The 11,533-nt window shown below is 41.5% G+C and overlaps 4 protein-coding genes across 6 annotated transcripts in view; 2 read left to right on the top strand and 2 right to left on the bottom strand.

Moving 5' to 3' along the window:
* Nucleotides 1-6,301, bottom strand: part of LOC108631461 (glutathione synthetase) — a 13,049-nt gene extending 6,748 nt beyond the window's left edge. The window contains exons 1-7 of the mRNA XM_026818892.1: nt 6,129-6,301; nt 3,639-3,735; nt 2,817-2,931; nt 1,882-2,544; nt 1,367-1,779; nt 911-1,306; nt 215-434 (exon numbers count right to left, since the gene is read on the bottom strand). Of these exons, the coding sequence (XP_026674693.1) occupies nt 215-434; nt 911-1,306; nt 1,367-1,779; nt 1,882-2,516 (1,664 nt within the window). The 5' untranslated portion in view covers nt 2,517-2,544; nt 2,817-2,931; nt 3,639-3,735; nt 6,129-6,301. The remainder of the gene's footprint in view (nt 1-214; nt 435-910; nt 1,307-1,366; nt 1,780-1,881; nt 2,545-2,816; nt 2,932-3,638; nt 3,736-6,128) is intronic.
* Nucleotides 3,711-6,139, top strand: POLDIP2 (DNA polymerase delta interacting protein 2). The gene is made up of 6 exons (XM_018035409.2): nt 3,711-3,990; nt 4,331-4,486; nt 4,573-4,672; nt 4,915-5,256; nt 5,352-5,557; nt 5,696-6,139. The coding sequence occupies exons 1-6, from the start codon at nt 3,896-3,898 to the stop codon at nt 5,805-5,807; spliced, it is 1,011 nt and encodes a 336-aa protein (XP_017890898.1). The 5' UTR covers nt 3,711-3,895; the 3' UTR covers nt 5,808-6,139.
* A 754-nt stretch (nt 6,302-7,055) lies between the features above and the next one.
* LOC108631462 (bleomycin hydrolase) lies at nt 7,056-9,583 on the top strand. Of its 3 annotated transcripts, XM_018035408.2 has the most exons (5): nt 7,056-7,238; nt 7,600-7,916; nt 8,012-8,839; nt 9,020-9,250; nt 9,334-9,583. In XM_018035408.2, exons 1-4 carry the CDS (start codon nt 7,229-7,231, stop codon nt 9,233-9,235), a joined length of 1,371 nt encoding a protein of 456 aa, XP_017890897.1. In that variant the 5' UTR covers nt 7,056-7,228; the 3' UTR covers nt 9,236-9,250; nt 9,334-9,583. The 3 variants fall into 3 exon arrangements, with proteins under 3 accessions (XP_017890897.1, XP_026674690.1, XP_017890896.1); XM_026818889.1 differs by having other exon boundaries at nt 7,603-7,916; nt 9,020-9,583; XM_018035407.2 differs by having other exon boundaries at nt 9,020-9,583.
* Nucleotides 9,584-9,776: 193 nt separating this feature from the next.
* Nucleotides 9,777-11,446, bottom strand: LOC108631464 (uncharacterized). The gene is made up of 4 exons (XM_018035410.2): nt 11,276-11,446; nt 10,617-11,181; nt 10,411-10,525; nt 9,777-10,263 (listed from the first exon to the last, which is right to left on the bottom strand). The coding sequence occupies exons 2-4, from the start codon at nt 10,994-10,996 to the stop codon at nt 9,994-9,996; spliced, it is 765 nt and encodes a 254-aa protein (XP_017890899.1). The 5' UTR covers nt 10,997-11,181; nt 11,276-11,446; the 3' UTR covers nt 9,777-9,993.
* Between the last annotated feature and the right edge of the window lie 87 nt (nt 11,447-11,533).

Here is an 11,533-nt window from a genome sequence, read left to right as displayed (position 1 = left end):
AAGTATATAAACTTTTGGGATTGACTGTATAGCCAATACATCCTTAATTGCCGCGTTAACAACGGCACGATTAAATTTCTCTTACAATTAAGCTGTTATTCGATTAACTTTCGGTCAAAACCAAAGGTCAATTGGCAACAAACGTCGAATTGAATTAAAGATTTAATCTGCGTTCATCTGCGACCGTGGAAAATATTGCCCGTTAAATAGTTACCCATCCTCTGTGTAACTATAGCGCATCTCTTCGCTCTCGGATTGCACGATATAGTCCATGTAACGACTTTGTTCATATTTTTTTAGAAAGTCCAATATGTTTTCACACTCGAGCTCGGACACGTTCCACATTACTACGGTGCCTTCTTCGAAAAAGAAAATTTCTCTCGGTTCGCGTTCTACCTCGTACTTCGCCACCGCGTGTATAACTTCTGGCACAGCTGTAAAAATAATCTACGTACAGTCACACAACGGAGTAATCGATGTACATACGTACACACATACACACGAACGTATCGTTAAATTAGTTTGTTGGATATCGACGGTAACAATTACGGGACGTACGAATGCAAGGAATGCGTGTAGCTCATAAACAATTGCGTGCTTTCCGCTGCGCTTAATTCGGCTAATCTTAATTAAGGCGTACCAAATAATTATACACCACGAACGAGATATTACGTTTTTTAGGAAAGTGTAGATTGTAACGTAATAAGTATTTAAACGCGAACAGTGATCGGTACGTTCCATTGTTCCAGTTAAAATTGATCGAGTGACTGAATCGGTGAAAAGGTCGCTCTGTATCTTCGCAACGTAAATTCGGACGTAAGCAATCCAGGTATATACCAGGTTGTTGAAAGCATGTATTTGTCAAGGACTCATCGTTGAATCTATATGAGAAAAGGGCTGTCGCATGCACCCAATCCTGTTGAAACACCACCCTCGTTGGCAGTAGCCAATTTTGTTCGTAACATATGACCGCCCTGTTTGTTAATATACACGTTCTCGTCGTCGGCGATTATCACACCAAATATGCCTAATTCGGAGACCAGTTCTCGGAGTTCTCCGTTCACGTGATCTTCGTCGGGCCTGATCATGTAACTATCGTGAATCGGTGGATAGATTTTGTCCATGAGAATCCAAGCCACCCTCTCCCTCTGATTCTTCACAGATTCTAAAAAGTGTTTCACGTCCGAGCCGTATTTGTTGTTGGAGCCTCCCTCTCGTTGAGGCTTCAGCACGAATTTATCCGGATTCGCGATTCCCATTTCTATCGCGGCTTCTCCGTGTTCGTCAAAGTCTAACGCGTAAAGCCCTGTGCAAAAGAACGTTCAATCGACCAGATAGTTTTACCGGAATGGAACCGTTCGCTTACCAGTGAATATCTTATTTATCTCGGCGCACTCGGTCTGTTCATTCTCTAAAAATTTACAAACTACGCCCGGCTTCGCTAGGACCTGCTGCACTTTCTTAGTCCCCGCCAAATGATACTGGATAGTCGGACATTTAATGGCCAACGATCTCTCTATCAATAATCTTGTTTCCCATTCTTTTTCCGTCGGATACTGGCCAGGCTCGTACCCCGATCTGTAATACACCACGGATACGACGTAATTGCCGTCTACCATCAATTCTCGTCTACTGCCCAATCTGGCAGTGACCGAAAGTTGGGTTAAACTTCTCCGAACGACTTTAACATCCGGATTTTGTTTTCTAATTTCGAACTCGTGCAATCGTTGATCGCATATGTTATACGTAACATCTTCGACGACAAACAGTATCACTCCTCTGTAAAGAATCAACCGTATTAAACGACGATGATTTCGATCGATCTCGGTTCATCCGTTCTTTTTTCGTCGTTTCTTTTTGTGGTCTTAATCGATTACGTACTGTTCGTCTCCGTACATCTTCCACGCATCGATTATGCACGAACATATTACTTGCAACGAATCATTCTGTGGGAGACTCTTCTCGAGGTCTTTCTGACAACCGATCTCTCCTAGTACGTATCGATGTAGCTCCCTGGTGAGAGGTCCGACCCCGCCGCAGCCAGAGGCAATCGTATTTATTTCGACTTGTTTCCAGCAACAATACGGTGAATACGGCCGGTCCTCTCGTAAACAGCACGTGTCCAACATTAAATCGGAACGTAATATACCCAGAGATATTTTTTGCGCGGATCCTCCTTCGCTCCTTACGATCTCGTAAATCTCGAACAATCGCTTGGTGAAATCGTCGACTTGAATCGTTTCTTTCAAAGTGCCGCTCAGAAAATCGTGGTCCTGGGCGACTCTGTGTATAAGGATGTTCAACGTCGTCTGGATCCAACGAGCATTGTCGAACTCTTTTCTAGGGAACGGAGACGGTAGCAGAATAAACGGAAAGAATTGTATCGAATTCCTAGTAAAATTCGTTTTCGATCTGATGCACAGTCCATGCACGAATGCCCAGTCTATCGCTTTCTCTATCAGCTCGTCCACCTCGTTCGCAGAAAAGTTCGACAGACGAAGCGCCGCAGAATCCATTTCGTCGTTCGGACTTGTTCGGCTAACTCTACAGAGAGAGCACACACCTTTTGATTTACACAGATTTGAAATAAGTCTGACTCGCTGGCTTCGATTCACGTACGTATGTATGTGCGATGTATGTACGTATGCGAATGAAAACCGGAATGTTCTCACGAGTAGAGAATGCCACACTGCATGGCACACTGCTTCGACTAAATTTTCATTTTAGGCAATCACTCTCAACGAATTGTCAATGTCTCACGTCGCTGGAATCTTAACATAGAAAGAAAAGAGAATAAAATATTTGTTCACACTCACAGCTGGTCGATGTACTTATAGTATTGGGTACGTATAAGTTTTGCTGAACGAGACCATGCACCAGAGCTTCCAAATTATATTCTTCCGAAGTGGCCAATGCTCTCACGTTCCATGCCTGAAAAGCCGAATAACAATTCGTAGGCAAGGCATTGACTTAACAGAACAGAATAGTTGATATATTAAAAATGTCGTGAGTTTCCAAACGAATCGCTTACATCGTTGCTCCCTTCGGCGGTAGAAACAGATTTTCTCTTTTTTGGCCTTTTCTTTAACTGACCGGCAGGATAATTTTGTTCGTCTCTATTTTGTTCGCTCAATTTTAAACTGGATTTAGTAGTCGTTTGAAACAGGACACCGCCGGCGTTGTGCAACAATTTGTTATGGTTTATTAGCGAAGTGAATCTTGTCACGAACGCACGTTTTAGTAATAAACGATCGCACGGTATCGAAATTTTAGTATGAACCATTGCGGAAATATTCATATTGAAACTACTTCGGCACGTTAACGCGATACATCGTTTTATAGTGCGATTCATTTTAGAAATCGTCTTTAAACCTAATAGTCTTTACACACACGTGTACTACTGTCCATTCGATAATTGCACACGATGAAAAAATACGTGACCAAGATTCTGTACGTTTCACAATAACGCGTTTAAATACGTACACTTTCGGTTTATCAGTACTTACTGTCAACCATCATTTCTAATACTACGGACGATAAACATTTGCCCGGTATTTGTCTCGCAAGTATTCGCAACGTGGTCGCGAACCATGTGACTAGGCTTCAATACCGCTACCACGATACATATGTATACATACCCTACTACAATTGTTCACATTGGTTATTCACGCACGACATGAAGATCAGCCTTTCAGTCCTTTCAGTCCGAGTCCCGAGTGCGCATCTAAACATGATCTAAACAGAACGTATGATCTTCGTTATTATTATAACGTAATAAAAAAACTACCGAAATGTCAAGAGACCAGTATCATGCATATTCGGTCCGATGTGATACAGTTTAGACGAAAAATTATATTTCACTGAACGGTATCATCATCGCATCGTCCGCGAAAGAATGGAACTTGCGCGAAATCTTCTCACTTGCAATTTGAAACGCTACATACTGAAAGCACCGAAAAAATTTTGTTTGCAGCATGTGCGGAACATCAGGTAACGTCTATTAACTTGGGAACAATTTAAATTTAATAGCTATGAGCCATCGCCACGCGAAATATCGCCGACCGAGAAAACCCATTTACGTATCTAGAATAACGTATGCACATTAATTACCTTCAATGCCTAATAATAAATGTACAGTTGTTGATCTTAAAATTCTTACCTTAATCTTACGTTCTCATCATACCGTTGCAGTAGCATATAATATAATGATAGGTACATGCACGAGACGTACAGACGTAATTTATCCATAAGACACGGTATATAATGTTTACTTGATCTTCTCGAGCTGTTACTCTCCGTTAAATGTATGAATTTATTGTACTGTCGACAGATTGGCAGAAGTGGGAAAATTAGAAACTCCTAAATTACAAGGGAAATATGAGACTGGCCAATTGATTTTGCACAGAGTGTTTGGTTATCGTGGCGTAATATTATTTCCATGGACAGCAAGGGTTTACGACAGAGATATTCCCAACAAAAAAGAGGAGTAGGTACAACAATAGAGATAGGAGTCGTAAAAGAAGATAAGAGAAAGAGATGATCGAATGTAAAAATTCCATTTGATCCTCGTAGAACCTCCGGTGATCATTATAATAGCGTGGGAAAAGAAGTGAAGGGTAGAACGCATACATTTTATCAAGTGTTGATCGACCAGAGGGATTACCCTTACATAGTGAGTACATTGAAAAAATATTCGTAACGTGATGGGAGCATCAGCAGCAGCAGCAGCAGCGTAATCAAGCTTCCAATCTAGAGTGTTAAAGATTTTACTACCTACTTTGTAGAGAGAGAGAGAGAGAGAGAGAGAGAGAGAGAGAGAGAGAGAGAGAGAGTAAAATCTGATAGATATGAAAGGAAAAAGACGAGTGGATAGAGTCATTCTATAATATGAATTAACAAATCTTTTTCATTTAGCGTGCTCAAACGGAAGCAGTGACGTTCCTAAGTAATCACGAGAGCAGTCGTAGCTTGTATACGGTACCAGGACTAGATTACGTCGCTCACGAAGATGTTTTACCTTACACGACGAATGAGAAGACCGCGCTTCAACACGAATTGTTCGATAAATTCTTAGCGTACAATCCGAATCGAGATCCATGCTTCATCGCGCAAGAGACACTCAGGGCGTGGCAAAAGAGGAATCACCCTTGGTTGGAGTTGTCGGACGTACATAAGGAAACTACAGAGAACGTTCGTGTTACCGTTATACCATTTTACATGGGTTACAGAGGAAATCAGGCTACTGCCGCGCATTGGGTAGGTATTCCTCAGATCGATGATCGTTCAGAATGTCGGAAAACGACGGTAAACATATAATTCTATTGCATCGAACAAAATCACGTCGTATGTAGTGGCGTTATTGCATCCGTCTCGAGAATCTGGGCGATTTGAGCGTGCAATTACGCGAAAGGCACTGGAGAATATTCAGTCTTTCTGGTACGTTGGAGACCGTTCGAGGAAGAGGCGTGGTCGGTCAGGAGCCTGTGTTATCGAAAACGTTACCGGCTTTCCAGTACAGTAGCCACGTGAGTTTACAAGCTGCGAGCGGCCATATGTGGTACGTATGATTCGTCGACTGTTTATATTACTGCTACCACTGCATTAGAGAACGTAGTGTGCGGAGATTCTCACACATCTTACCATGATACTTGATCATATCGATACCTCGGAACCTCAGAATTACGTTACTTTGTAGGGGCACGTTTAGAATGGAAAGAGAAGATGGATACGCGTTCGATTGTAGAATACCACCGTTTTCGTTGGAGTCAAAAGTAGAAGAACCTCCTACACCGAATATCAGCTCATGATCATCGACCGATAGTGATTGACGCGTGAATCGATTACACATTATTTTGATGTACTAAAAATTGAACAATGTGAACGTGGGTGTAACGCGTGCGGCTTGGCTCACGGTCTCTTCGTATCGTGACGTAATTTACATTGGCTGTACCACTCGATCATAAATATTATGAGTAGAATATAAGCTGTGTAGTGTTTTGTACGTAGTAAATTTACGTAGGGAACGTCTTTTTCATACTGACTAACGTATACTAGTATTTTATTCGTGCTAAATAACGGTCATAGGCATACGAATAAAATGTAATTGTAAATAATAAATAATCTCCTACCTGTTGTGTAATCTGTGTTATTGGGAATACATGTGTGCAACGTGTACGGTACGGCCAGAGACGGCATTAAAATTGCAATTAGAGTAATCGGAGGGAAAGAAAGCCGACAATCGAGTATCGACTTGGATGTAATCTCCAAACGTGACGGGCGCGCGGTCACGTGGACGGTGCGCGGAAGATGGCCGCGCTTATCATCAACACATATACGTTTACTCTTGATCGACTTACATTCTCAATTATCAACGTACTACGACTTGGCGCAATTTGTAGTTTTAATTCTTTATTATGAATAATCTATAAATTATCGCGAGTATCGAACGTATACCTACAATAATGTCTAATCTATAGACGTACATATAACCTCAGACGATTTTGGGGCTGCATGTGGCGCCATCTAGCGTTCACGACCGCGAACCCGTTCAATTCCAATATTGCCGCGCGACGCGCATGAAGATATACACGGCAATACAAAGGTCTCCACCAACCTGCTCCAGCCAAAAATTATCGCACAGCCGACTGTGTTTACACGGAAACAGGACTCCCGCGGTGTTGTCATTTTATTCTCAGCGTGGCTACATGTCAAAGTAGGCTGTGGTTCGGTCTTGGTTCGTCCGTACGTCAGTCGAGTGTTGGGATATGGGCCGGGTTTTCTCGCGCATGCGTGACTTTTTCAGCATCAGCAATGTACAATTTTCGATAAAATGGGGCGCCAAAAATGATTACAAATTGAACATGAATTTTACCAACAACAGTCTCCGTCTCGGTCTTCTCCCGTCAATATTACCGGCAACAGTCTTCGTCTCGGTCTTTTCCCGCTAATATTACTTTCAGGAGTCCGAGAACCCTTTGGGTTCTAATATGTGCGCGCCAACATACGATGTTGAAAAAATCGCGCATGCGCGAGAAAACCCGGCCCGTTTCCCAAAATCCCAACACTGCGTCCCGTGCGTCCGTCCTTCCGTTCGTTCAGCAGAATCAGCAGAATTGGCACGACTCGCACTGATTCGCACGTTGATCGCAAGGATCAGCACGGATCTGCACGGATCGTCGGCCGAAGAGGAAGAATTCATTGGAACTCATCCAACGACTCATTGGTCACTATGGTTGCATGTAAGTTGCGTTTTGATATACGATCTACATTTTCCATCTTTGCACCTGTTTCTAACATAATATCTATCACGAACGGCACGGACATGGATCTAAATTCGCCATCTTGCGCGGAATATCATATTCCTTGTCAAATCAATTTCATTTTATCTCTGCTGAATACGTTTATGACCGTACGTCTCAACGTCATCGCATCGACGATGAATCACTTGTTCATAAAATTATAGACGTGTTCGTGTAAAAGCGGCACATTTACACATAAGTTACGTATAAAAAGTTTAAACGTATAACTACCGAGCCTTTTTCGTCCATTGTGACGACGTTTAATCCAAGTGGAGTCCTAAGCAATAAATTTATCTTTAAGCAGCAGGCGTTCTGACGACAGAAATTTTGGATCAGTTGCGCGAAAAGTTCTATGAGGACAGTCGGAATTCTTTGGCGCAAAATGTCTGTACTAGAACAAACCCCTTGGAAGCTTGTGCTTCGCGGAAAGTAGTGCAAGAAACTCAGCACGTGTTCAACCACAAGGTGTCCACGGAGGGGAAGCCCATAACGAATCAGAAGAATTCTGGCAGATGTTGGATATTCTCTGCCTTAAATGTGATACGGATCGTCTTTATGAAACAATACAATTTAGACGAGTTCGAGTTCAGTCAAGCATATGTGTTCTTCTGGGACAAGGTGCACAGTATATTTTGTACACAATGTGAATTCAATTTGCCCCCCTCCCCCCGGTGAGTCGATCGATCATAAATTCTGCGTTTGTTATCTTACAGCTTGAACGATGCAACTATTTTCTACATAACATCGTGAAAACTGGTAAAAGGAACGAACCGGTGGATGGTCGGTTGGTGTCGTTCCTGTTACAGGATCCCATCAACGACGGTGGACAATGGGACATGATCATCAATCTCGTTAACCGATATGGCCTCGTTCCCAAAGCTTGTTTCCCAGAATCGTACAGTAGCGAGACTAGTTCGCGCATGAACACGATTTTAAAAAGTAAACTGAGAGAGTACGCCAAAGAGTTGAGAGACATGATGTCCAAGGATGCGACCGAGGACGAACTGGAAGCTAAGATCCTCGAGCAGATGACTGTCATGTACCGAATACTTGGTATCTGTCTAGGGATACCTCCAAAAACGATCACCTGGGAATATTATGACAAGTCAAAAAATTATAACAAGTTCGGACCCGTAACGCCAGTAGAATTCTACGAGACATACGTGAAACCCTACTACAACGTGGAAGACAAAGTTTGCTTGGTGTCCGATCCCAGGCCGACTAATCCATTTGGCAAACTTTATACCATAGATTGTTTAGGAAACGTCCTGGGTGGGCGACCTACTCTGTATAACAATCAACCGCCTGAATTATTAATGAAATTGTGCGCAGAGAGCATCAAGCAAAACGAGCCCGTATGGTTCGGATGCGACGTTAATAAACGTATATTGAGTAAGCAAGGTATACAGGATCTGTGCGTGTACGATTTTGAATTGATGTTCGGAACCAATATACAAATGAATCTCACGAAAGCGGACAGACTACTCTACGGCGATTCTATGATGATGCATGCGATGGCTTTAACAGCCGTTTCGATAACTGTAAGCGAACCTATGAATCATCTTCTTCAGAGTTTTCCTTTTCTTTTGTTCACATTTATAGACTGCGGACAATTTTACGTTCAGATTTCATTATTTTCCACGAAGATTCGCAGTCGTCGATATGAGTCATCGTTCCTGAACGATGCAATTCGATGCGAAACTGTAACGATATGTTTTCAGGACGAAGGAAAGATCAAGCAGTTTCGAGTAGAGAATTCCTGGGGAGATGAGCAAGGACAGAAGGGGTATCTACTGTTGACAGCCGACTGGTTCGCCGAATTTGTTTTCGAAGTAGTCATCGACAAGAAATTAGTGTCCGCCGATGTTTTGGACGTATTCAAACAAGAACCTATTATTCTACCTGCATGGGATCCTATGGGCACTCTTGCCCAGTGATAGTTCTAATTAAGAGTAAGCAGCTTGTAACACTTTCAGATTGAAAATATTTTAATTAACAGAAGACTGCATATATAATATTAAAAATTAAACGTCAGATAATCTAAATACTACTACCGCGAACGCATCGATAACATCATCATCGTCATCACAGCGTGACAACCGAAGACTTTTCAACACTTTTGTATAGTTAATTAACACGAAATTCGAACGTCGACTAAGGGATAACTATTAGAAAGTTGAATTACGACGTGTATTTGAATCGTTCAATAATACTGGGTGTGTGAAATCAAACACAAGCAGTTGTACGCTGTAATTAATGGAAAAATAAAAATGAACTAATGCACACTCGTCGTCGTACATTCCTAAATTCAAAAGTAATCCCGTTCATGATCTGTTTGCCTTATTTTTATTTCTTTATCGTCGATGAGATTCGTATCGTTGATATCGTCGTTTTCTAATTAAGAATGCTGCTGCATCTTTGTTTGGAACAAACAGAAATTAGATATTTGCACGGAGAATAATGAAACATGTTACAAACTCATATTTGTCAATTATTTTTTAATTCGATCATGTAATAAGACTACCTCAATATTCATTTAATAAGTACAAAAACATGATTTTTTGTACACATCTTTTTTTAAACGTAAATATCAAATTCGATCAGTTCACGCGTGTTAAAAACTCTGTGTGTATGCGTGTGTATGCGTGTGTGTGTGTGTGTGTCGCGAGAGCAAGAACCGAGCCGATACTATTATTTAGACAGGTCTTTTTCGTCGTTCCTTGCGCATCTTATGACAATATGTAAGTTTAGCCCATATACCGTGACACATATTCCGTAAACGAACATCATTTTGATCGATAGAAAATCTATAAGTACTCCTTACTACCTTCTTTGGTATCTCCAAGTGGCCTTGTTGAATTAAACTTAAGGCAGCATATAGTTTGCAACGGGCAACCAAAAGAGGATCGCCAAGACGAAGTGCCAGTTCAAATTGTTTTACAGAAATTCTTCCAGCCATTTCAGCCTGTACAAATGTGTACGTTCATGTAGTAGTTCATGTATCGTATGCAATCGTAAGACGATGGTGGAGAGCAAAAGCTACTTTCGAATCGGAAACGAATCGGTGGGATTGTGAATATCGAAATTAAATAATATTAGCTTAGGAGCTTACACAGTATTGAAATTCTTCTCCTAAAGCAGAAAATGCTCCGCCTAACGTAGATAACCAGGACATAGCATGATCGACTTCTCTCCTTTCCACTGCCATCTGTGCCATCTTTTCGTTCCTATTCAAATTGTTCCAATTACATTTATTTCATCTCCCGATTATCATCATCGTCATCCGATAATGAGAAAAGTTTACTTTGACCGTTTTACCATTTATAATCTAAGAACTGTCTCTGTGGTGTTCTCAATTTCATAAAGATTACTCCTACATTCGTCGTCGCCGTCGTCGTCGTTCTCTCCGACAGCTTACACGAAATATATTGTAACAGTCTCTCAAACGCAGACTTTCGATATGTTTTGGAATTCGCCAACGTTCCAACGTATGCTGATACAAAATAAGCATTAAATCTCTTCTTGTTGATAGATATCTTTCTTACTTGTGCCCCAGCTTTACTTTCACTGACATGCCTCTGACATTCGCTATCGTTTCTTACTTTCTGTTCGTGTCTAATCACAGAATGTATCGTGACGACAACGCAGTCGAAGATCGTACTGCCCCTGTGTACAATCAGTTTTACCGAGTTGTCCATTTCAATTATCGTTCTGCTCGATCATCTCTTCAAACGAAGCAAATGAACAACGAGCTCTTATTCGATACGTGGCAATATTCGATCGTCGCACGTAAAAACATCGCAGCAGCATAACGGTATAAATGATGCATGAGAAAATTTGTATCGCAAATATCGTCTCAACCAAACTGTATCGCTTTGATCCACTACAATTGGTTATAAAACCTTTATTATAATTGCATCAACGACACGGTGCACACACAATCCGACCGGACAGTTATTCTCATAATTCATACGTACACTTTTATACATAAATGTCACTGTGCCTTTGAGCATTTCCAGATATCTTTTCCTAGCGCAGTTTAAATGCGGTTGTAGTCAGTTGTAGGTTGTAGTATGTACAAACTTTTGAATCGAAGATGTAAGGTTAGAAACATCGGAGCCAAGCAGGTTCGCGATCGTGAACGCTAGATAGCGCCACGTGCAACACTGAAATCGTTTGAGGTTATGCCTACTCGTCTTTATAATTTCTATTATGCATTTCTTACCCATTTTCCA

Source organism: Ceratina calcarata, unplaced genomic scaffold (assembly GCF_001652005.2).
Source record: "Ceratina calcarata isolate Rehan_Ccalc_2016 unplaced genomic scaffold, ASM165200v1 scaffold90, whole genome shotgun sequence".
Classification (NCBI taxonomy): domain Eukaryota; kingdom Metazoa; phylum Arthropoda; class Insecta; order Hymenoptera; family Apidae; genus Ceratina; species Ceratina calcarata.
Note: the sequence above shows the minus strand (reverse complement) of the source record. Positions and strands in the feature narration are given on the sequence as shown.